The sequence below is a fragment of the Mirounga leonina genome, unplaced genomic scaffold (assembly GCF_011800145.1).
Source record: "Mirounga leonina isolate KUSES-001 unplaced genomic scaffold, KU_Mleo_1.0 Mir_151, whole genome shotgun sequence".
Classification (NCBI taxonomy): Eukaryota; Metazoa; Chordata; class Mammalia; order Carnivora; family Phocidae; genus Mirounga; species Mirounga leonina.
In genome coordinates, this window is record NW_023270377.1 from 80308637 (window position 1) to 80333701 (window position 25065).

The 25065-nt window shown below is 36.9% G+C and overlaps 2 protein-coding genes across 4 annotated transcripts in view; one reads left to right on the forward strand and one right to left on the reverse strand.

The window, feature by feature from the left end:
• The window catches only part of ORC4 (origin recognition complex subunit 4), a 96250-nt gene extending 92503 nt beyond the window's left edge, over positions 1 to 3747 (forward strand). For 2 of the 3 annotated variants that reach the window (XM_035008081.1, XM_035008080.1), the window contains exon 14: positions 971 to 1431. In XM_035008081.1, the coding sequence (XP_034863972.1) occupies positions 971 to 1159 (189 nt within the window). In that variant the 3' untranslated portion in view covers positions 1160 to 1431. Of the gene's footprint in view, positions 1 to 970 lie in introns of all 3 variants that reach the window. The other variant, XM_035008079.1, reaches the window with a different exon arrangement.
• Positions 3748 to 4899: 1152 nt separating this feature from the next.
• ACVR2A (activin A receptor type 2A) overlaps positions 4900 to 25065 on the reverse strand; it is an 81467-nt gene continuing 61301 nt past the window's right edge. Inside the window, exons 5-11 of the mRNA XM_035008077.1 lie at positions 20340 to 20483; positions 18318 to 18461; positions 17163 to 17308; positions 14923 to 15037; positions 12150 to 12288; positions 8425 to 8555; positions 4900 to 7548 (exon numbers count right to left, since the gene is read on the reverse strand). Of these exons, the coding sequence (XP_034863968.1) occupies positions 7354 to 7548; positions 8425 to 8555; positions 12150 to 12288; positions 14923 to 15037; positions 17163 to 17308; positions 18318 to 18461; positions 20340 to 20483 (1014 nt within the window). The 3' untranslated portion in view covers positions 4900 to 7353. The remainder of the gene's footprint in view (positions 7549 to 8424; positions 8556 to 12149; positions 12289 to 14922; positions 15038 to 17162; positions 17309 to 18317; positions 18462 to 20339; positions 20484 to 25065) is intronic.

Sequence of the window (25065 nt, forward strand, 5' to 3'; positions counted from 1 at the left end):
AAATATTTTAAATCTCAATTTTATTCAGCCCCAATAATACCTGCAGCCTCTGGTATTTTCTCATTTTCAGAAATGAATGGTGGTGGTGTTATTTCTCTTTTCATCAGAAGACTTTTTATGATACATAAAGATTATATTCCAATGATATTTTTTACAGTGTGGTTGTAAGAACAGAAAGCTCCAGAATGTGTTTCACTGGGTCAATATTTAATAGTTACCATGTCATGATTTAATGGCTTTTTTTTTTCATACGCCAATAAAATACCTAAAACAACAATCAGGGTTAGAAAAGACATAATACGTGAATATTAGAGGTGAGAGGAAACAGATCATAACCCTTTTAAGGGGGGGAAGATGGAGGAAAGGGACTTTGTGACAGGTGGTGGCATGCTCTTCAGAGGGAAAAAGGAGGCTGTCTTCTTTCCTTCATGCCCATACCACTCTGCTGAATCATTTATTTATAGGGTCAGCTGAATAGGCTTGGGTGTACTCCTAGGGGTCTTTCCTGCCTCTGGCTTTTTTTGCAGCTGTATTAAACTTCTACGTAGCAGAGTCTTACAAAACTAGAAAGAGAATGTAAATGCAAATTTGAATAACCTAGGTAATTAAAGTACTGGTCTTATCAGATGTTAGATTTTTATAGAGAGAACTGGAAGCCCTTAAGTACTAGCAGGTGATAATGGTACAGAATGAGGTCTGGAAGCAAAACCATATTGTGCAGACTGAATTAGAGTTTGCCCTGTTCGCATTCAACAATTCAGGGACAGATAACTATATATTGACACTGCCTCACCTGATAGATGAAGTTTTATGAGGTTGATGAGAGTTGTTTTTGATCCCTACTGATTCCTGTTAAGTTTTGTTTCCTGGCACTCTGTTCTACAGTTAAACACAACCCTAATTGTTCTCTGGATTAACGTTATTATTTTACTTCCCCTATTCAACCTAAACTATTTCTTTCATCTTCCAGGCTTTTGAACACTTACAACAGTTAGAATTAATAAGGCCCATGGAAAGGACTTCGGTAAATACACAGAGAGAGTACCAGCTGATGAAACTACTTTTGGATAATACTCAAATTATGAATGCTTTGCAGAAATACCCCAACTGTCCTACAGATGTTAGGCAGTGGGCAACATCCTCACTCAGCTGGTTATGAATATAACCAGTGGCTTCAGTTATGGAGTTTCAGGCATTCTTCTGTAAGGAACTCAAAGCTATTGTCCTTTAGCAAGATATGTTATTACATTTTCTTATATTTATAAATCTGTATTTTTGTATTTATGGGAGACTGTTATACATGTAGTGTCTTGACTGTGTCTTGCCTTTGAATCATGAGCAGTTACATGATTTATAATTCCAGTGATTTAGATTATGTTGTAAGTAGCAGTGCAAAGAAATAAATGTGACTGTTTTAGGGAGTGAACCATATGCTTATTTAACACTTGTCAAGTATTTATGCGGTATATTTGAAGAGTTCATTTCAACCCAGCAGCCAAGTATTTTTACAAATCCTAAAAGCAGTAAAGAAACAATGGTAAGGGTTGATGTGTACTGAGGAATCTTTTGGTCCACTGGAAGGTGCCGCATTTTCTTTTCTCTATCCATGGAAATTTTGGATTCTACCCCAGACCCAGGTCTTCTAGTTCAGGAGACTGACCAGTTTGGCAGAAGATAGTTCACGTGGAAGAAAAAAGTGAGAAGTTTGAACATGAATTTCTTCCAGGTTTCTCAAAAGGTGGTTATCATCTACAGAAGAATCCCTTGTAGAATTTTTTAAAAGGCAAATTCTTCCCAGTTTCATTAAAGATTTCATGAAATGTTTAAAAAAAAAAAAAATTCTTGGGCCTCTCTTAGGCCCCAAAGGATCAGAATTTGTCTTTTTAACGGGGACTTTAGGAAATGCCTGGAAAACCATTCCCACAATTAATGGAAGTGTTTGGCACTGTTGACTAAATTTATTTGTATCAAAAAGTAAATCCCTAAAGGGAATGTAGAAATGCTAACCTTATAAAATTCAGGAGTCCAAGAACTAATTCCAGGTATCTGTTTAGAATGAAATTTAATAAGCATTTGCCAAGTGTTAGTGACTTCATTTATTCAAGAATATTTGATTGCATATTGTTTTCAAAAGGCAGTCTCCATCCTTGTGTTCATAATCCTTTTAACTATCAAACGCCCTGTGATATTCAGGGACTGTTATTTACAGTTGAGAAAACTAACATCATAGTGGCAGTTTTCAAAATCACACAGGTAGAGAATGATTGACAGACCCTGGAATTCAACTCAGGTTTGACTGACACCAAAGCCCCACTATGAAGAACTAAAATTCATTAACTGGTTCTTGCCACAGATTTTTTAAAGTATGCTCTAAAAAGTGATTTATCTGGTTTTCAAGAAGTATCAGGTATAGATTGGACTATAATACTTCTGTGCGTAAAAAAGTAGCTCTCCAGTTCAACCTATTTTTTTGCAGACGTAGCTGTTCCTTCCCTGCCTTCTAAGTCTTCCGATCACTGTCATTTACTTTTCAGCAGTGTCTCAGTAAAGGTAAGGCTTACATACTGGTTCTATGCAATAGTCTACAGATTTTTAGGGGATATTTTGCCAAAATAGTTAGCATTGGTAGCATCACTGCTACTGGAAGCAAGGATTTTACACTTGAGCTAGGAGTTTTCCCTTTAAGAAAATTTTCTGAACTATTTTAGGGAAGTATTATCTGCCTTAATGGCACTCACTGTGAAAGCATTTAAACAACTTTATTTCAAGACTGCAAATTATTAGCTTAAGATGCCACTACAAGGCTGAAAGCTCTCATGTGCCTTCCTGGTTACGAAGACCTGCAGAAGATCCACCAACACCCAGTATACAGATTAGAAAACTGTAAGTCACAGGGTGGGTTTTCATTTTCAGTGAAACAATTCTTAACGCAAATTGGAAAAAAGGTTAGCAAAACAGGTGAGGAAGAGTGTTAGAGGTTTCAGTGCAGTTTTGACTCACGTGACCCTTCCATGTACCCTATCCAAAACAGGATCTTCTTCAAAACAAAACACAACACCTCCAGTTCATGTGGTGAATGGCTCTGAGGAATTAAAACTTGCTGGTCCAAACGTACCATATCCTAATGCTATGTATGTTGAGTATATACTATGTATTAACTTCCCAAAAAATCAGTTTAGCAGAACATGCTGTGGAAAACAATTTCAGTCTTTCGGTAGCGATTCAGTGCATATTCCATCCTAGTTTGTGTTTTCACTTGGTTTAGAAAGCAGTGCGGGTTGAGAATCCATTGGTGTGAACTATGACACAGTGCTCCTGTGGGGCTTTCCATCCCTTCTTTTGAAAGCCACGCGATAAACAAAAGCCTCGGCAACATTAAAAATGTAAATGAAAGCTAGCTTCCTTGACGATTACTCTTACTGATTACCCTAAGTGAAAATACCAGAGTTCTTCCATTCCGTCAGTAAACTAGTTAATATCCTTGAGGAAGAGTGGCTTGTATATTTGATGACAATTTCCTAAGCCACATTTTTCTGTTGCCATATGAAAAGACAAGGTAACTAATGCCTGCTAGCCTCTGGTTTCCTAAAACTGGCAGGACTAATATACATACCTTGCAGGGAATACAATCTGCTTAGACGGTAAAGGGGGGAAACGCCACCCTTGACAAACTTCCTTTTCACCACTATCCCCATTCTTGCCTATCTCAAGGTGTGAGCCTCGCCATAGATGGCAAAGCTGCTGTTCCCCTTTTTAAGAAAAATGTATAGCTAAAGAAAAACTGCGTAAGCAAATCATACCATATTCATTTTTTTTTATTTAACTCGGGGATGGAATGGGGATAGCATACATTTTATTGTACAATATTTAACAATCACTTATCCAAGGTGGGGTTTTATGGGGCTTTTTTTTTTTTTAACTTTTTGTTAAATACTTGCAGAAAAAAATAGCAAGTACAATTTGACAGTAGTACAACAACCTGTGCCCAAAACACTGACAAGAAATACAGAGTAAAGCTAAAATAATTGCTTACCAATATTTTGAGAGGTAACAAATAGGATATGGATTGAGACTGCATAAAAAATGTACTGCTGGTTGAATATCTGAGGTAAATGATGTTCAATCAAGATGCTACTTGTATCATTTTGCCCATAAATCAGTAAATAATTTTATGCACATTATACCAAATGTTTCTAAAAAGTAATTTTTTAAAAAGGTAAAAAAGAGAAACTGGAAAATATTTGTGGAGAAGCATTTCTTTTTTTTAATAGTTAAGTTTAATTCCACTTAAACTTATCATCATCTGGCCAGGGTTTTTTTTCCCCTACCCGCCTGCATTTTACTTAAATGTAGCTGTTACTTAGGATTGAGGAAAGGAGGAAGAAGAGGTTCTTTTTCAATTTCAGGATAGATGATTCTATTTTTAAATTCCAAACTTCTTGGGGTTTTTTCCTGATTGCATTTTCAAAACATCACCATGAAAGGTAGTGCAAATTCATGGGACCAACAATTTTGAGGCACAGTCTCTGTTCTGGAATTCACAAGGTACCTGGAATAAACATTCAAACAAGAGTCACACTTCACATGCTAAAAACGTCCTAGCATCTAAGATACATACAAGAGCTGTGCAGGGCATAGACTTTGAATAAAGCCAAACACTGGTTAATCCATCAGTCCTATGGCAGTTGATCATAAAGCATTCCTTACATGGAGATTTGGGCAAGGTAAAGAGTGGAAGTTAGAGCAGCAGTTCTGATGGGTATCAGAAAGGCAAAATACAAGATGAATCGTAAGGAGCACCATACACATGAGGAAAAAATTATTGGGGTCTCAGTTCACCCCAAAACAAAGAAGTCATCGTTTTTCTCATTCTTTGATCTTTCTTTTTTTCAGTATCCCAGCTCAAACTTTTTGTAAGCTTGCCCACTCTGCGCTGACTGTAAACCAAACCTGAAAATGCCCTGCAAATGAAAAGTTTTAACAAGACTAGGTATCAGGACAGGTAGTCACTGGAACATTCTTATTTTACTGCTTATAAAAAGTGTTTTTCTATTAATATAGTTTTCAAAAGGATACAAGTCTTAAAGTTGGTTAGCTAGAGTTAAGTACAATACCCAGGATTTCTAAAAATTTTTTCTAACATGAAGAGAAAACTATCTTTTGAATAACCGATCTTATAAAATTTATCACTAGTGCTCACAGAAGCCAAACATTCATCATAATATTCCTTGTTTTTGTTTTGATTTGATTTTTTCTTACTTTTAAAATTAAATGTTTAGAACAGGTAGAACTTAGTCTTCAGGAGATGGACAATTTCTATGTGTGAACATTGTCACTTTCCCATCTTGATTAGTTTCAAAGTGGAAGTTAAACCAAATCAGTTGAGATGTCAAGTACTTTTTGAAATAAAGAGGTGAACTCAACATTGAAAAGGGAATTCTTTAGGAATACAATGAAAACTTGGGTACATATGTGACCCAAGAGCACAAAGTTCTGCATGGTGTGTGGCACGCAGACAACAATGCTATTACTCTTCTTTCCCTCCCTGCTTTAGAGTCTGTTGACCTATGCATTATTTATAAATAATATAATTTATTATTCCCAGAGATTAAGTGCACATTATATGTAAAATGTAGTGTACTGTGTGGTTAAATAGCCATATGAAGGTAATACATTCACAGTGAGCTCCTGATAGTGACATGTAAAAAATTCTTTTATAAAATCAATGTATGGATTGTAAAATGACCTGACGAAAGTACGTAGCATAATACTGGCTATTTGTTGGTCAGTAATTTAGAAATTCAGGAAATTACTGTTTTACTTTGGCCTCTATAAATTTGAGGAACAATCCAATTATATTCTAATCCAGTATTGTTTTGAAAAGCACTTTGGCACCTACCTACCATCAATTCCATTTTCTTATCAAGGATAAGGCATCAATCAACTATCCTAAAAGTCATAGTGTGAAAGCAATTTGCAGGAGGCGAGGCTCTATTACCTATATCAACATCGGTTACCTCTAAATGTCATTGCATATTTTAAGTTTATAAGTATAACTTGTTATCCCTGATTTGTTTTAAAGCAGTAACATTTGAAATCTGTGCTTAAACTTTAAAACCTCTATCCTAGGATAATTCTTTACATATCACAGACATCAAAGTATTACTCCGACAAGATGGCACCAAGCAGAAATATAGTGATAAAGTTACAAGTCTCAAAGCAGAGAGTGAGGAATTCTGGGTAATGACACTTCCTGAGGTGATCCTTAAACAGTGATAAAGAATGTCCCACACACTGTTCGGTGAAAAGAAATACACTACAATTTTACATACATAAATAGGAAAAAAATCTATTTTAAAAGAATAAAAATGAAGAGCTTTCCAGTGTCACAGCTCACTTTAAAAAATTTAAATCATGCTTTAAATTTTCAAATATTCCCCAAACACAGCACACCTAAAAAAATACTTAGGTAAATATGCAAGAATTTGGGAACTGGATAGAAGGTGAAGCTTTAAAACACGGGAAAAAGGGGGAAATGACACCATTTTTTCATTTCAAAAAACACTTTTTTCCCTTAAATTACAAGCTAGCACAAGAAAAGCTAAAACACTGCTTAATGAATGGCCACTTAGTGTTGGCACCGACCACAGCTTACCCTTTTTTCTTAAATAACACCGTGAATTTGTAATACCTTGTTGCAAAACATGGATCGATTTATTATTCCAATTGTGTTAGTGTTCTCAGTTTTACAATTTAGCAACCGTGGAGCTGAGGTATACCTTGTTGAGGGAGGTTAAAGTAATGCTTGGAAGCCTCTCTCCTGCACCCCCCTCTGATGCCTCTGCTTATGCACACGGAACAGCAGCACACCAAGCATTCACAGGCCGCGTCGTGCTGCCATTGCGACAGTCGTTCGTACAAACACAACCGCAAGTGCAACGCAAACAGGTTACCCTTTTTCAAATCTGAAATGAAAAGTTTTTGATCTGGAAAAGAAAGCAGTAGTTCATTTAAGGAGTTAGTGTCTTCTGACAGACATTACGAAATGCGATGTCAGTGTTCAAACGCTTGATTAGCCAGGGCCAAGAGATCCTTGATTCGGAGAGGGCTGCGTTCTTCATGTACACTTTTTCAAAAGGTTCTTTACAGAGTCTGCAACTTCTCTTAGTCTCATGTCCTTCACGTCTCTGCTGCAGGCAATGCTGTAAGTCTCCCAGAGCCACAGTCTTCTTCCTGACATGTCCAGGAGACCTCCTACTCATTTCTCACAGAAAATAAACTGTGAGCAGTTTCATCGGCTTAGCAGCTCCACTTCAGAGTCCTGTTTCTCACTGTGGACACACGGTGCAACCATCATAGACTAGATTCTTTGGGAGGAAAGTCAACATTTGTCACCATCGTGACCACTGTTACAATGTCCTCTGTGGTAATGATATTTGTTAGTCTTTGCATCTGAGTGATTCTTTCACCGACACATCCAGCTGATAACCTGGCTTCTGCATCGTGATCCCAACATTCTTCTATCGTTTCACAGAGCATTGCCATTCCCTAAAAATGAAAAACATATTCAAACATTGTAGCAGATTTTGTTTTCTATTAGGAAACGATAAAATGTCCATAAAGAAATTATTTTTGTGAGTCAAAGTTTCAAAGATTAGCCTAGTTTGTTATGTGTCAACATTCACTTATGAGTATCTCTTGTATGCAGGAAATGGACGAAAAGCACTAAGAAAAATCAAACTTCTTATAGCATCCGAGACTATCACAGGAGGTAAATTAGGTTTTTTTAATTCCAAAAATCCCTAGCCATTGCATATAAACCAGGTCAGTTCAATGCTAACCCCTGATCTAGACTCAAAACCAGGGCTAGTTTTCTTAGTTAATACCGGCATTTCTGTCTTGCAGTTAAATAGAAAAAAAGGTTAGAAAAGCATCCTTGAGATTCTCTACCTGGTTTTTAATCCATGTTTCCAGTTATATTGGGACCACAATAACCAGGGCAATAGTGTTCCATTCTTCACCTACCTAAGTCTCTAGTTTTAGAGCATTCTTAAGGACCTGAACAAAGTCCAGTCCCAAATCAAAAACAGAGAGAGCAGAAACTGCTTTATTTTAAAAATACCATCTTAAGGGAAGCCGGTGATCATCAAGGTTACCCACCTTTCCACATGCTCAGAGTCAGGTACTCCTTTCCCTGGGAAGCTCTCCAAACAAGAGACAAACACAGGACCATAGCAATGCAAGCCCCTTAGGTTTAATGACTTCATCTTCCCTCATAGCCCTAAAATTCTGTAGTTTGTAGACTTTTGACAATATCCCGTATGAAGATAACCTACCCAGAAAATCGTCCCAGAAGTGTGCAGAGATAGAAATCATTCCTCTGAAAAGCATTTTATTGGAATTTCAAATGAAAAGCTAACTTACAGCATGTTTCTGCCAATAATCTCTTAAAACAGGCCTCTTTTTTTTATGCACCACAACTTCCTGCATGTCTTCAAGAGATGGATGCTGGCCAATTTCCTCCTCAAATGGCAACATGTATTCATCTACAGGTCCTAAAATGAAAAAAAAAAAAAAAAAAAATTTTAATTCAAATCTTCCTGACTTCCAAACTGGAACAACCTTTCTGAAACATACTCTGTATCACCTTTTCCCAACTGTTAAATGCTATAATGACAGGAGATAAAAAGATTCTCAACTACTTCTACCACATTATGACCCAAATGCTAGTTTAGGAGAAATCAAAAACTGTACAATTTGGCATAAGCCTGCTAAATTTGCATAAGGAGCTTTCTCATCTACTGTATGAGGAATATGCCTATCTCCATACACAGATAGGACCACAGGGAACCAACAATATTTGCAAATCGAGGCTATAATACCCCTTTAAGTACTTCTCATAATTCAAATCAGACCGTAAACAGTGGTGCTTCCATCTGACAATTTGGGGGTCAGTCTCTTATAACCATCTTTATTCTGTGACACATCCTAACCCCCTACACGTTCTGCATGAGGAATTAGGTACCTCAGAGTCGCACGCCCTCCTCACAAAAGCTGCCAAAAATCGTTTTTAAAAAAAATCACCAGCATACTCCAAATAGGGTTCCCAACTAGCCTTCAGAATGTGCCTTCACAGACAAAATGTATTCAACAAAATAAATTGTTCCTTTTTTCTTAGGCATACTCAAATAGGATAATGTAGTTACAAGCTAATACTAATATTTAATAAGCACTTACCCTGACTAGGAACTTCCTATGTTATTTCCTTCCGTTTTACACCTCCACAGAGTGAAGGTGACATTACCTCTATCTTACAGATAGGAAAGCAGCTCAGAAAAGTTCCATAATTTGCACAAGGGCATACAGCTGTTAGGTGGTAGAGTGGAACTTGAATCCATCTCTGCCACTGAAGTCTGTGCTTTCAATCACTGTGCTGTCTCCCCTTGACAGAAACCGTTCAGTTCACTAAAGAGCAATTGCATGTAAAGGGTCTGTATATGGACCTAAACCTTGTACAGATACTCCTACTCCTGGATAGGACGTAAGTTATAAACAATGAATCATAAAGGAGGACATCTAACTCCAGCCTCTCCAAATGGAAGAATCCTTGATGCCTGGATAGTCCGTCTCCGCTTAAGCACTTCCAGTGACTCAAGAGTACTGACATTCTAAAATGTCTGTTTAACTCTTGCTATTCAAAATATGGTCCGCAGCTCAGCAGCACTGGCACTGACTTGTAGCCTGCAAGAAATAGAAGCATCAGGCCCCAACCCAGACCTACTGAGTCAACGGGAACTTGATTAGGAGTTTAGTACACATCAAAGTCTGAGAGTCACTGAACTGAACCATCAACAATTAGCCATCAACCAATTTTAAAGTACTCACTTGAGCAATGTTCACACTGTCCCCTCCTGCCCCAATTTCTGACTTAAGGGTCAGAAATCCCTGACTCTGCAATTACTTCATAGCACATGCAAAGCATTTTAGAAATATCAGCACCGGGTCTCCTGGGTGGCTCGGCTGTTAAGCATCTGCCTTCGGCTCAGGTCATGATCCCAGGGTCCTGGGATCGAGCCCCGCATCGGGCTCCCTGCTCGGCGGGAAGCCTGCTTCTCCCTCTCCCACTCCCCCTGCTTGTGTTCCTGCTTTCGCTCTCTGTCAAATAAATAAATAAAATCTTTAAAAAAAAGCGGGGGGCGCCTGGGTGGCTCAGTCGGTTAAGCGACTGCCTTCGGCTCAGGTCAGGATCCCAGGGTCCTGGGATTGAGCCCCACATCGGGCTCCGCGCTCCGCGGGAAGCCTGCTTCTCCCTCTCCCACTCCCACTCCCCCTGCTTGTGTTCCCTCTCTCGCTGTGTTTTTCTCTCTCAAATAAATAAATAAAATCTTTAAAATATATATATATATATATCTGTCCTCATTTTTCATAAAATCTTCCCTGATAACCGTTCTACCCCAAAACAAAGCATTTTTCACTCCTCTAAACTCCCATTAACACTCTCTTAACATTCCTCAGGTATTACATTCGTCCAAAATAACTTACTGAATATCTATGTACTGAGCACGAAGCTAGGCAATTCACACTTACCTTACTCTAGAGTCAATTGTCCAGGATATATTTTATCCCCTTATTTAAACTATACATTGCTTAAGGGCAGGGCCTTGTATATCCCCTACACCACCATATCCAATGGTTGGCTTTGGAGAGTTCATATTATTAAAGTTCTTATAAAATACATTTTCCTATAACATCTGCCATCCAACCTATTTCTGCTTCCATAAATGCACATAATAAATGTACTTCCTCTTCCACTTTGAGCCAAACTACACTGAACAGCTTACTCTTCCTCTAGACTTCTAAGCGAGAATTATATCCAAACTGCTTCAAACTTTCTTAGGTCTGGATCCACCCCCACGCCAAACCCCCAATTTTAGAAGAATGAATGGCTATCCATTCCTGAGCACTCTACCAAGTTCCCTTTAAAAGCACGGTACCCCAAATCAAATTTCATATACCAGAGGTAGTCTGTCCTACACTGAGAGACCATTACAGTACTCAGAAAACATAGTATTCTCATGAATATACGTTAAGTTGGTCTAAATACTCTGCACAACTTTCTTCTATGGTCTTTTCACAATCTGTAGGAAGTTTTTACGTAATTATAAATTAAAAGAAAACGATCAAGCTAATTGACATTTGTCAAGATGTCTGCTTTATATTTTCACGTCCAAAAAAAAGTACTGTAACACAAGTGAAGAGAATGGAGAACTTCTGAGAAGCACTAAAGATAGTATCTAGCACACTATAATTTTGTCACGCCAGGAAAATAGTATGCAAGCTTATTATCAATCGATCAGTTTAAATATTTATAGGACTTGAACAAGGACTTACATAACAAAAACAGTAATTCTTTAGAACCAAGGTGTGCAAGAGAATATAACTAGTGTTCATAATAACGTCTACATCAGCTCAGACTTTCAAGGCCGTAAGGAGACAGAATTTAACCTGTGGTATATCCAAAGGCATGCTCAATTTTGTGCCCTGGAGGATGGACTGTAAATTCAATCTGGTTAAGTGTATACTGACATCATGGGAGTGATGAATAGATTCAGCCTTGAGTGTCCTGAAGGGAAAATCCCCCAACTCTTCCTTTATCTCCTCTTGCCAAAAGAGTTGACTTTGCAACCTGGGGGCAGGCAGGACCTGCAGGACCTACCAAAGTGGCAGCCCTATCCCTACATTTGGATCAGAGTTTCAAATCTAGGTTTCACCATTTACCACCTTGAAGCTAAAACTGGCAATCTGCTTAATTTCTACTTAAAATTTGAGCCTCAAATTGCTCATGTATAAAACTAAGATAGTAACTACCTCCAAAGGAGTTTTAGGAAATTAGCTAAAGGTATGTGAAGGGCCTAGTGCAAGATACATGGCAATGGTAAAGGATCAATACATGCCCATACCTTCCCTCTCCAGCCTGCCCCCATCCCCTGCCTCCTGAATTCCGTTTAAGCCACTACCTCTTGGAGTCTACTTAAAAAAAGTTTTTTGTACTTTGAAATATTACCTTTTGAGTATAATCATCCCTTTTCATATATGTGTAGTAGACAATAGGCATATCTTTAAAAAAATATATTTTTTTTTTCCCTTACCATCTGCGGCAGTACAGCGAGAAGCCAGTTCCCACAGGACTAATCCCATGGCGTACATATCTATCCTCAAAAATGCATCCCTTTGGAAGTTTATAGCACCCTCTAATACCTCTGGAGCCATATACCTCCGGGTACCAACCTGAAAAAGATGTTGAAAGCAAACAGTACTCATTCATTAACTTTATGAACTAACATTTTATGGTTTTGTAAAAAGAATCAAAACCAAATGTGGTCTGCTATCGTATCAGGTAAGGTAACCAAATTATGACCACCGGACTACAGAGTCAAGGAGCACTGTATTCCATTTCAAGTCATAACAGCCAAGACACTAGAAATGGGAAGTTTCCATCAGCAGGGATTTCTTAAACAGAGTACTATGCAGCTCTGAAAAAACATGAAATGAATCTGGACTGATACAGAAAAGTTTCCAAAAACACTGTACAGCAAGGAACAAAGCAGTATATATACTGAGATCCTTTCTGGATACACTTAATAAATATATCAGCAAACATTATGCTGGCGCTGGCTTAGAATTTTTTCCCCCTTCTGGAAGTTATCACAAAAACAATGGTGGTTCTGTTGGAGACAAGGACAAGAAAACTATACTTCTCAATTGTACCTTTGCATCCTGTTTGAAATGTGTATCTTAAAAAAAAAAAAGAATACTCATTTTTGAGGGTTTCTCTTTCTTTATTAACAAAAAGTAGTAATATAAAACTTAAAAAGAATTAGCCAAGTAAAGAATGGATAAACTTTTAAAAGTTCTATTTCTACAACATGTACATATTTATTCATTCATGAATTCTGCCTTGGAATTCTTTATATCTGTCCCTAACAATTTGGTATTTCTTAGTATTGGAACTATGGTTACTAAGCTACTATAGCTAGCCTTGGTTGGTGCTTGACAATATTCACATATGAATGCTTAAAAAATTCTTACAGGATAGCTGGGTGGATCACACTCTAATTGAGTTTTTGGAGATCTAGGGCATGGCCAGATAATGGTATTCCAAAAAGCTCTATCCTCAGGTGACTGATCTCTAGATTACAACTTAGACAATTATCTGTGAACGCACATACAATAGAAATGTCTAAAAAAGGGAATAGATCACTAAGACTCCAAAGCTCAAGTTTTTAATTCATTTAATAACAATACTTTAAAGAAAGAAAAAAACAGTAGCTCTGCTTTTTTGGCATCTTTAACTGTACTATAAGCAAGCATTTCTCAAAAGTTTACTTTTCTCCTAAAGATAAATGTATTAAGGAAGGCATATGTGGTGATGACCACTGGGTGTTATATGCAACTAATGAATCGTTGAACACAACAAAAACTAATGATGTATTATTATGTGTTAGCTAATTGAATATAAGAAAAAAAAGTTCTTAGCAGGAAAAAAAAAAAAAAATATGCCATCCAAAGTACTTTTCTTATAAAGTGACAACTACCTTCTTAGTGTAAAATGTCCTCTCTTTTGTAAATTAATAAGATAAAAATCTTATTTTTATATATGTAAAATGTACAATAACATGAATTTTGAAATTTTCTGGTCCAAGAAGTCTAAAGTCAAGTAACCAGTGATGTAATAAGTAATTATTTTTACCTCCTCATGTAAACCAATTGAGAGGACAGTAAAAGATAGGAATAAGTCTCAAATTTTTTTCTTAAGAAAAGGGGGGAAGAGGGTTATGAAGTGCCAGAGGATTAAACGGTTCCCCACATTTAATTTTATGATAATCACACAAGTCAGCTCCCTGGGCCTCCTGCACAATCTCCCTCCTCCGCAATATACTCCACAGGACTGCCTTCATTCCCAAACACATGTGGTATCAACTCTTCTAGAACTCTGACTGCTGACCATTGCTGTAAACTAAATTCTTGTATCATCAGTCAGTATTGCCAAAATTTGTTATGCTGTGATTCTTTAATAACTATTCTTGGAGGTCAATAGGATATACTGGGAAAAATGAAAGCTGACAATTAGATAACCAAGTAATTTCCATGATTTGAAAGATGAAGAAATAATCATGCCAACTTTGTAAGGAAATGTCACCTTTCAGGTCAAACTGGTTTTCTTAATAAAAAGGTGATCCTGTAGGCGTGAAAGCACCTTTCCTCGCCTCACAGTTTCTGAGAATAAAATATATGGATAATTTTTTTTAAAAGATTCCCATTGTTCAGAGCTCTTTGTACAAATCTTAACTAGAGAGAGTTAATTAGGCTCTTTGCTCAGGGCTTTGCAAGTGCTCTGAACTCTGGAGAGAATTCAAAGAAAAGCTGTAAAACTGGCTAAAGAGTTAATGAAGCACTAAAGACCAAGAAGCAAGAAACTGTAATTGTTGTGTGGAAAAATCAGGCAATAGATATTAATACATAGTAGCATGAACAGTAACTGATTGTTCTGCCATTCCTCTTAGGATGATGAAAGAATTAACAAATTAAAACTACTGTGTTATTACTAAGAACTCCCTAAGAATGAGGTCTACTTAAGTGTGCTGGAGTCTAACTTGATTAGTTTTAAAAATAGAATCCCATGACATGTGTCTAAGTTGTTTTATGAATTGATTGATCTAAACCACTTGAGTTCCTAACAGTCCTTCACCACATGAAAATGTCTTCCTCAGTAAATTTAACATATTAAGAGAGTCATTTTATATTAGATGCTGACTTAATAACCATCACGGTAATTTTAGATCAATTCAATCTAGATGTGCCATTCTAAGAAAATACGGGACAAGATTATTTTTTCTTACAGTTTATAGTTACCATCCTTACCTGTCCATGGGTATCACCTGCAGACTTGCCAGCCTCGAATTTCAATGCCAACCCAAAGTCAGCAATGCAAGCGGTCAGATTGTTTTTCAACAGCACATTTTTACTCTTGATGTCCCTTGCAAATAGAAAGATAAAGTATTCAAATTAATTTTAAACAAGTTATCTTTTAAAATTTTTCATTGAAAGTGGGAAAGAAGGAGACTAAACTACAGAAGTATGACAAACAGGAAAAAGGAGGGAGAAAAAGCTTGAAGCACAAGAGCAGAGTAACAAACTCCTGTTCATAACATGGACAATAAGAAGGAACTCTGTCCATAAAGCAGTTTTATTAAAGAGCTGCTATTCCAAAACTATTGTCTAGCCTACATGTTATCTATGTTATTCCTACCTACCGATCATAAAATTGCTGGGTTTTTGAGGTAAAATGAATATTTCAGAGTTTATAGTTGGAAACACCCATTGCAACTGAAATTTTAAGAAACCAAACTGAGGACATTAGGAGAAGGAAGGGAAAAATGAAGGGGGCGGGGAATCGGAGGGGTAGATGAACCATGAGAGACTGGGGACTCTGAGAAACAAACTGAGGGTTCTAGAGGGGAGGGGGGTGGGGGTGGGGGTTAGCCCAGTGATGGGTATTAAGGAGGGCACGTACTGCATGGAGCACTGGGTGTTATACGAAAACAGCGGATCGTGGATCACTACATCCAAAACTAAAAAAAAAAAAGAAACCAAACTGAAAGAATATTCAAATAATTGGGGCCTTTGGCCTACTGGTACACGCCTACATATTAGAATGGACCCTTATTTTAGTGGTTCTTCGATTCATCAGCCTTGTAGAAAAGCATCTCTAGGAATGTATACCAGAAAATCTTCACCATAAACAAACTGCTCCAGCTAGATCCTGGTGTTCTGAAAAGAGTAACCCTTTTAAAGCAATCAGATAACTTCTTTCACACACTAGCTTCAACTGATTCATCCTAGAGATTACTATACTCTAGTTACATACATCTATGCCATGAGCAGTGGTTAAATTTATGTGCACAGACACAGAGACCAAGAGTGGGACAGAGGAGACACAGGTAGTCACCCACAAATGCTCCAGAACCAATCAATTTTAGCCTCAAAAGATTTTTAGGAATCCTACTCCTAATAACCTTTGGGGGTGCCAAAGGATTAGTTCCCTATAGGACCAGGTGAGACGAGCAAAAATCCAGGAAGAGACAGACTGTATGCAGGAAAGTGAGAAAAAAGGGGAGCTATTTCTGAGGTAGAAATCATTCAAGGTTTGCAAAATCAATCTATTTTATTAGAGTTGGATTAAAAGTAATGCCTCCAAGCAACCTAAAACACCAACTGGTGGCACTCGATTATCCGCTAAAGGAATTGGTTCACACCAACTTTTAAAGCAACCATGTTTTTTTAATTAAGTGTATAATGGACACACAATGTTACATTAGTTTCAAGTGTACAACATTGTGATTCAACAAGTCTATATATCATGCTATGCTCACTCAAGTGTAGTTACTGTTACCACACAATACCATTGATTATATTCCCTAATGTTGTACCTTTTATCCCCATGACTTACTTATTCCATAAATGGAATCTTGTATCCTACTCCTCTTCACCCATTTTGTCCATACTCCCATTCCCACCCCCACCCTCTCCTCTGCCATCAGTTTGTTCTCTGTATTTACAGGTCTGTTTCTAAAGCAACTATCTTTAAATTGAATACACAATGGCAAACTGATCCCATGTTTAAAGGAACTAACATTTTCCCTTTTGAGGGTATGACAACTACTGGCTTCAGGCCCATTTATTCAAATGATGCCTCCCTCCACCTCAGCTCAGGTAATGATCACATGGTCATTACAAACAAGAAAAAAAGATACTCAGTCTCTCCTTAATTACATCTTATTATATCACTGAAGTAAATCATGTTTTAAAGCAAAACAGATTTCTTTTTCCTTTGAGATAGACAAAATACACTTTCACTCTTAACCATGCTTTCAGGAATAAGATAAATTAAAACACAGGTCAGTAATTAAACTTTGCTAATGATACTAAATATATACATTACCCAAAATACTTCCTGGCCATTCTCAAAGCTAATTTGAAAATCAACTGCCTCCTCTAGCATGATTAGGTAGTTAGGGGGAAAACAAATTTTGCACAGTAGATTAAAAGTTTAAATAATAAATACTGAATTATTTGGGAAAATAATATAAATTTAGCTCTACCTGTGAGATATGGCAGGTTTATGGCCATCTTTTAGGCCAGGTATATCCTCATGCAAATATGCCAATCCTCTAGCCATGGTTTCTGCAATATGACACAATTCATTCCAAGAGACCACATTAGCCTTAAGAAAGTCTGACAGTGAACCCTAAAGAAAAGGGGGGAAAAAAACAACTTATGCTCTGGACAAAAGCCATTTGACATGGAGAACTTTCCTTTTTACTTTTAAGAGATTATGGAAGGCAATGTATCTTTACTTTTAGTGAATAATAATATCCAAAAAAACAAAAACAAAAACAATCTTTCTGGAAGGGTTCAAGTTTCACACTAGTAAACATTTGACTAGAATGGAATACGTCTAATCTTTAAAGTTTTGCTACAAGGCACAGTCAATTTCCTCCTATTTTGAAGGCAGAAGTTAAAAACAAACAAAAATACTATTTGAAAATCTAGAGTTCAGGAAAATATTTAAAAAGTTAAAATACACTGACTACAAGGATGTTAGTTATATCATAGGACTAGGAAAACATAAAATTAAGACATATAAGCAACTATGTCAGAATCTTCCTCTAGAGATTACCACTATCCTTCTGGTCAAGAATTTAGAGACGTTTAAGAGCCACCTAGATCTGACAATGATGAAACTAATTGCCAAGTCAACACAATTTCCTATTTCATTAACATGTACTTTCATACTAACTATGAAAGTAGAAAAACTGAGGGGAAAACAGCAACTGCGTTTTGGTGATAATTACAAATTAGTGACAGATCAAAGATCAGATAAATCTCCTGGCTCTAGTTTTGTCACTAGGCTACACAAAATTCAAGCTAAAAAATGGTCCACATAATCAAGATGGATCATGAATGGTAAATGAAAATGACTAAGCACCGGCTACAATGAAATAATTATTTGTAAGAGAGGTAACTGCAGCACAAGAAATAAGGGACAAAAGACTGGTTTTATATAAGTAGAGGGTTAGGTGAAAAAGTTGCCATCTTTGCTCTTTTATTAAAATAAGTTAGTTTTTAAAGGATTTTTATTTATAAATATTAACCAACTATAACAACATACTGTTCCCAGAAAAACAAGTCTGAGGGATTTGTAGCCAACATTAAGGAGGTAAACTTTCCTGAGTTAAAACGGAAAGTAGTTTTACCTTTTCATGAAATGCTGTGATTAGCCAAAGATCCACATCAACACTGGTGCCTCGTTTTTCTGCACCAATGAACTGTAATATGTTCTCATGCTTCATTCCAGGTAAACTATAAACTTCATATTCATTTTGCCATGATTGTTTGTCCTAGAGTTAAAAAGAAAGAATAGTAAGAGTGCAAAGAACACAGGCAAATAAGCTGTATCTAAGAGATTACTCAAGTAGACTGTAAGGCAAAATTTAAAAATAAAGCTTAGTATGAAAAGATTCTTTGATTTTGTCTTATTTTTTCCGAAAAGAAATCTAAGAATAAGGTAACAACTCTATGACAAATGCCTGCCCTGCCCCACTCCCTGAAACATACTTTTCTGTGTTTCTAGTTTGTAAATACAGGAGTTATCATCAGAAATGGTGCACATCTGTAGCTAACAATGGCAACACATTCTGCTGACAATTTCATAATACAGTGTCATTTCATCATGGTGTGAAGTTACTTGTGTTTATTCAGAATAATCTCCCTGAAGTACGAATTTCAGGTAGAATGACTTCATCTCAATAGAAAACAATTTTTTTGTTCAAAGATTAACATTATATCAAACGTTTTTAAAATGTTGAGAATACCCTGCAAAGTCAATGAGAGCACAATAGGGTATAAATAGGCAATACAATAATTTAAAACACTATATACTCACTTGTGACTGCAAGCAACCCATGCCTACTCCTTGCCTACATGTCTGCTTATAAAGAATTAGTTTCTCTTCACAGTGGAAGAATAATGAAAGTCGGAGGCACCATAGCGTAATGGTTAGGAACCCTCTGGATCCAAACTATCTTAAGAACCTTTGCCAAGTGACAATCATTCGGTTTCCTCATTAGCAAATGGGGACCACAGTGTCTGCCCCATAGGGTTGTTGTATTATGTATATGTGTGTTGTTTTCTATATATGGGTAATATATGGACACCTATTACTGAGTACTCCTATATAAAGCACCTCTTCCTGACAGTAAGAAGCATTCAATAAAATATTAGCTACTGTTACTCTTGCTATTGTTACCCTTGTGTTAATATCCAAAGGCCTTTCTCTAACTTTTAAGCTTCTTCCCACAATGAAAGAACAACCCTGAATTTGTCAATCTTAGCAGAACAGACTAGACTCTTCCATTAAGAACTATAGTTTTAAAGTATCTGCACTGCTACCACAAAAGGCTTTAGAGGAGGCAACAAAGATAAAAGCTAGGTATATTAAGACAAAAGAAAAAACGGATTCTGTAACTCTGGAATGAGGACGATCCACTGTGCAGATACAGTGGCGGAGCCTGAATCACCAAACCCAACCCGGACCAGAGCAGCACACGAGGCATTAGCTAGAGGGGTGTGAAGCAAGAGACAGGGATGAAGAAAACAGCATAGATCTATACCACCAGTGGACTCCAACAAAACATAAGAACAGCTCAGAGGTGCATTAGACCAGGGTTCTATGAGGTCAGCTCCCTTTAAAAGAGAAACAAGTCAACAGTAAACCAATTATTTGAAATCTTGATTCGCTGCCTCTGAAAATTCACCAAACAAAATCTGAAATGATTACATGGGCACTCAAAGTAAGACAAAAATGAATCAGTCTGGTAATATACCTCTAAACAAGTCTAAAACCAGTATGTGCTATTCCTTCATTCTTCTCTTTGTTTTCTGATAATGTCACTGGGATATTAAAAGGGAACCAACGAAATTCTATGACTGGAATCCTCCACTAATACTACATTTCTGTAGTCTCTTTATTGGCAAAAGATCTCCTTTATGTTCATTCACTGGAATTCCACCCCTCCGAACAGACAGAAGGACTGCTGTACCATGAGTCCCACTCCTCAGATGAGAAGGCAGACAAAGGGACTAATCGCTTTCCTCAGTATCACGAAGAACCACCCAGAAACGTGGTTTGTGTTTTCGGACTATTTCTGAATTACAATAATCGAGCCAGTTGCACCTTTTACAAAATATACGCAGATGAGAAAGACGCAGTAACACACCTGTATTGGAAATATTTTCACAGCCACGTACTCATTGAGCAGCTGGGCTTTCCACACACAGCCAAATCTTCCCCTTGCTTTCACTTCTAGTAACTGCAGTGGCTTCAAACCTAGTAACGGAGAAGGTGGGGGTGGTCCTGGGTCCTAGAGATAGACAATAACAGTAGTTATCAGAAAGCAGCACATGATACAGATCAATGCTAAATATGAGGGAAAAAAGTGAGTATACTGAGGAATCAACTGACAGAAACAGGAAACACATACAAATGACACTAACGTCAATCTTACTAAAACTGAGTTCTCAAGCATTACTAGTTATTTACAGTGATCGTAAGGCAGTAAGGCAAGCCACTTGAATTGAGAATTTTTGTAATGATATTCGGCACTATTGCTATATAAGGACAGCAGTAGAAATGACCTCAAATCATTTTGAGTCCGTCTCACTAATTTTCTGGACTAAGATCTTCTGTAACCTTTAGGGTATTATTAACAGTATTTCAACAGTTTCATCACGTTGGTACTTCATTAGAAGATGAGGATTTTAAAAGTGCCAGCAACAGCAAATTACAGCTATTTCTCAAAGGAAGACAATCCTCAAAATCCACTACTTTCTCCAATGACTGTTTATCTTTAAATCTTTTCTTCATTAATCTCAGAAATGCACAGTCATTCTCAAATGCATTGCAGATTAAGTGTATAAAATACAAAGCACATAAATATGTTAATAGCCAAACTTTTCTGTTCATTCTAATTTTTCAACCTACTAACAATCCCTTTGCTTATAATTACCTCCCCAAATTGACCTGAGATAAAAATTATTAGTCTGATTGGCAAAGAAAGCAGAAATTATAATCCAGAAAATGAGTGTTCATCGTAATAGATGGCAAGATAAATGAAAGAAAAGTGTACTGCTATAGTTAATTTTGAAAATGGAGCAAATATAGTCTATAAATAGGGGTACAACATTTACAAAACACAAGAGCATCCTTCCTATACAAAGCAGAATGGCAACCCTCACTGGAAGCATTGTTATCATTTCAGTATCTGCAACTAAAACAAGATGTAGGAAGCCTTTTGAAAAGCTTCCAGAGAAAAGTAATAAAAATGTATGAAGGGCTGCATAATGAGTATTACAAAGAACTAAAATTTCTGTGGCAACAGCAACAGACACTGTGACACTGGGTGGCATCTAAGTCGCTTGGAAACAGTATGTCCTCCTGTATCACGGCATCTCTCTCTTCCTTTCCTCCCCTTTTTTTTTAAAGATTTTATTTATTTATTTGTCAGAGAGAGACAGAGCACAAGCAGGGAGAGTGGCAGGCAGAGGGAGAAGCAGGCTCCCCGATGGGCAGGGAGCCCGATGTGGGACTCGATCCCAGGACCCTGGGATCATGACCTGAGCCGAAGGCAGCCGCTTAACCGACTGAACCACCCAGGCACCCCCTTTCCTCCCCTTTTAAGAAAAAATCCCCTCTTCTAATGCCCCAAGACTGTCAGTGCTCCCTTTGGGTGCTGTTCAGCCCACTGGTGTCACTCAAGATTTTATACAGTTGACACCTGCATTAGAAAGACCCTCAAAAATAGAAATACTGCAAGGTATTGAAGAGGACAAAGGTGCAATTTCTTTGTAGGCAATCCTTTACAAAATGGCTTGAGAATTCCTACTTCAAAATAGTATGATAAACTAGAAAACTTCCTGTGACTCATTTCAACCTCAGATATTTATTTTTAAAATGTCTACAAAAAGTTGCTTTGCCTTCACACATTCAAAAGACAAAAGGTTATAGTAGAGCTAAAGAGTGTTGTAGTTCAACAGAGTGACGAGTCCAGAAAGTCAGATACAAATCTTAAAGAAGTATGGCCCCTAAAGTTATGATTCTCACTGGAAAGGGACACAAGACTCTAGGCAGAGGTTTTATCAAACCTAAACCCACCCTACCTCATTGCTCGACCGGTCATTTATAACTGTAATAAGAAATGCTACTGACAGGAGCAGGCTGCGGATGTGGATGTGGAGACGGGAGGGAAAAAGGTGGGAAACTAGTCTTGTAGAGGCAGAGGAAAGCACTCATGCTCAAAGTCCAAGAATTATTACATAACTGCATAAAATAATTATGCTAACAGAAAAAAGTTCAATCTGAAAAAATTTAAATAACTACGAAGTTAAGAATCAATGATTCCCCTTCTTTAGAACTAAGTCAGAAATGTCGAGTTTTCAAAGCAGGGATACCAAAAATTTAAGTATGCAGATAAGAGCTGAAAGCTCAAGAGGCAAAATAACCACGTAAAGAAGAAAATGGCTCTTGACTTAAACATTAAGATGTTTAATAACTTTTAATATAAACTGATAATGCCTCTCGATAACATATGACATTACCCATTCTCTGTTCTAAGGCGTACCAACCGCATGGGTATGATTCAGTCTATAAAACAGGATTCAGAGGACTTAATCCACATCTCAAATTAAGACTATGTCACCAGTTCAAAATACAATTTTAATATAATACTAACCTTAATTTTAGGAAACATACAATAACTTTCAATGTCTATATTTAGAGGGAAAAAGATCACCGAATATTTTCCAAAAGCACAAATAAACTCCAAGGTTCCCATAAGTTTCCAAGTCTTTGTTGGGCAAGTTTCTAAGCTACCGTTATCAGTAAAAAATCTTAGCTCACTCTCCTAATGATACTACCATTCTATTCAGCCTTCTATCATAACAGCCTGAAACAGACTGTTGTTAAAAGTAAGAAGAATACTGGCGAATTTTTAAAGGGTGAGGAAAATGTCTACAAAGGCACACTCCTACAGAATGTCAAACTTTTAGAAATGGTATGTGGTTTTAAGTAATATTCTATAATACTTAAAAGATGAGACTCAAAAACAAGTAACTAAAATACAGACCATAACTCTACAAAATACATAATGCCAATATGGCTTTTTGCTTTTTTAATGAAAAATTACTAGAATATCCTCTTCCATACTTTTCAGCTCTTCATTAAATTTATAGGAAGCTTTAACTGCATCTCTAATATCTGGCTTTTACTTATCCTATCATCTGAGACTATCAAATTATTTGTAGTTTATGAGCATCATTATACTAATTTACCCACAAAAAACTCAATGCAGTTTACCCTTGAACAACATGGGTTTGAACTTTAGGGGTCCACTTCTATGTGGATTTTTTTCTAATAAATACAGTACAGTCAGTACAGTAAACGTATGTTCTCTTCGTTAAGATTTTAATAACATTTTCTTCTCTCTCGTTTACTTTATTGTAAGAATATACTACATCATACATATAACATACAGAATATATGTTAATCAGCCATTTGTGTTATTAGTCACAAAACTCAGTAGTTAAGTTTTGGGGGAGTAAAAAGTTATACACAGGTTTGTGCACGGCATTGGCACCCCTAAGCCCTGCATTGTTCAAGGGTCAACTGTACCTGATTCTAGGAATAAAGATTTATACCTTTAAAATATATCAACACCTGGCGAGACAAATTTGGGCTTGAACTTCATAATGACAGCAACATTCTGATATTATCATAAAACATGACTTTGCCCCGCTACACAGAAAACCAGCTTTGGGGGATCAACTGCGAGGACTGGGGAATTCCTGAAAACTTTTCCTAAGTCTCCAGTTCTCTTGCAATCCCCACGCTATTTTGCACAGTTAAGAAGACATGCAGTAGAACGTGCCTCCACTTAGATCTCTTCTTTACCCATTTGTGTATGAAAATTACGGCATCAGGAGACATCATGTTGAAAAACAACAAATGGCAATCACTGAAAATCGTGCCCCCATCCCAACACTGCTACCCAGTAGGATTACTGTACTCAAGACTGGAATAAATTAGCAGAAGTGAAGAGCTGCTAAGTAGTCTATGATCATTGTACTTCTTCTGAGTTCTCAAGTGAGAAGGGTAAATTCTAATCTAAAAGCCTTCAAACTCTAGAGAGCAAAAGATCAACTTATACTTCTCTAGCCAGCCCATTTGCTAAGGAGGCTAAAGATGAAAGAAACTATCTGAAAATATAGATTTCACATTAAAGGATAATGGGTTTCACCAGAAAGTCAGCTCCTGGTAAAAATGAGCATATGCTGACATTAAGCTAGTGACATACTAGCCATTAGGTGTTAACATCTAATCAACTAAGTTTCTACATTCCAACTCAGATAAGTATAAATGTGGTTAACAACTCTTTGAAAACCAAAAACTATTACTGTGGCAAATCAATCATGTTTTTAATACTAAAAGTGGTAAAAAAAAAAAAAAAAGAAAGAAAAATTCATAACACAAATTTATAAAGGATGCACAATAAAGCAACAACAACAAAAATCTAAGAAAAAAATGTTTAATATGCATCCACAAAAAGTTCCACAACCATAAAACAAACATCAATGCATCTTACCTCTATCATTATATGAAAGGCGTGCTTGTGAAGAAAAAACACAGGCAAAAGAAATTACGATTTATATCCAGAATGAAATGAAAAATGACACATCAGTTACAAAAGTGAAGGAAGGAGAATAATGATTTAGCTTTTTAAAAGTTGGCAATGATCCAATGTATCATATTTTTAAAATAAGAACTGGGAACACTTTCCTTATAAAGGGAGGAAAGTAGTATCAAACAAACAAAAAACTTGGATATCACCTTTCAGATGAGGGGCATTATCGTATAGACAACTCTAGTATGACCCCAAATTACCTGATCCA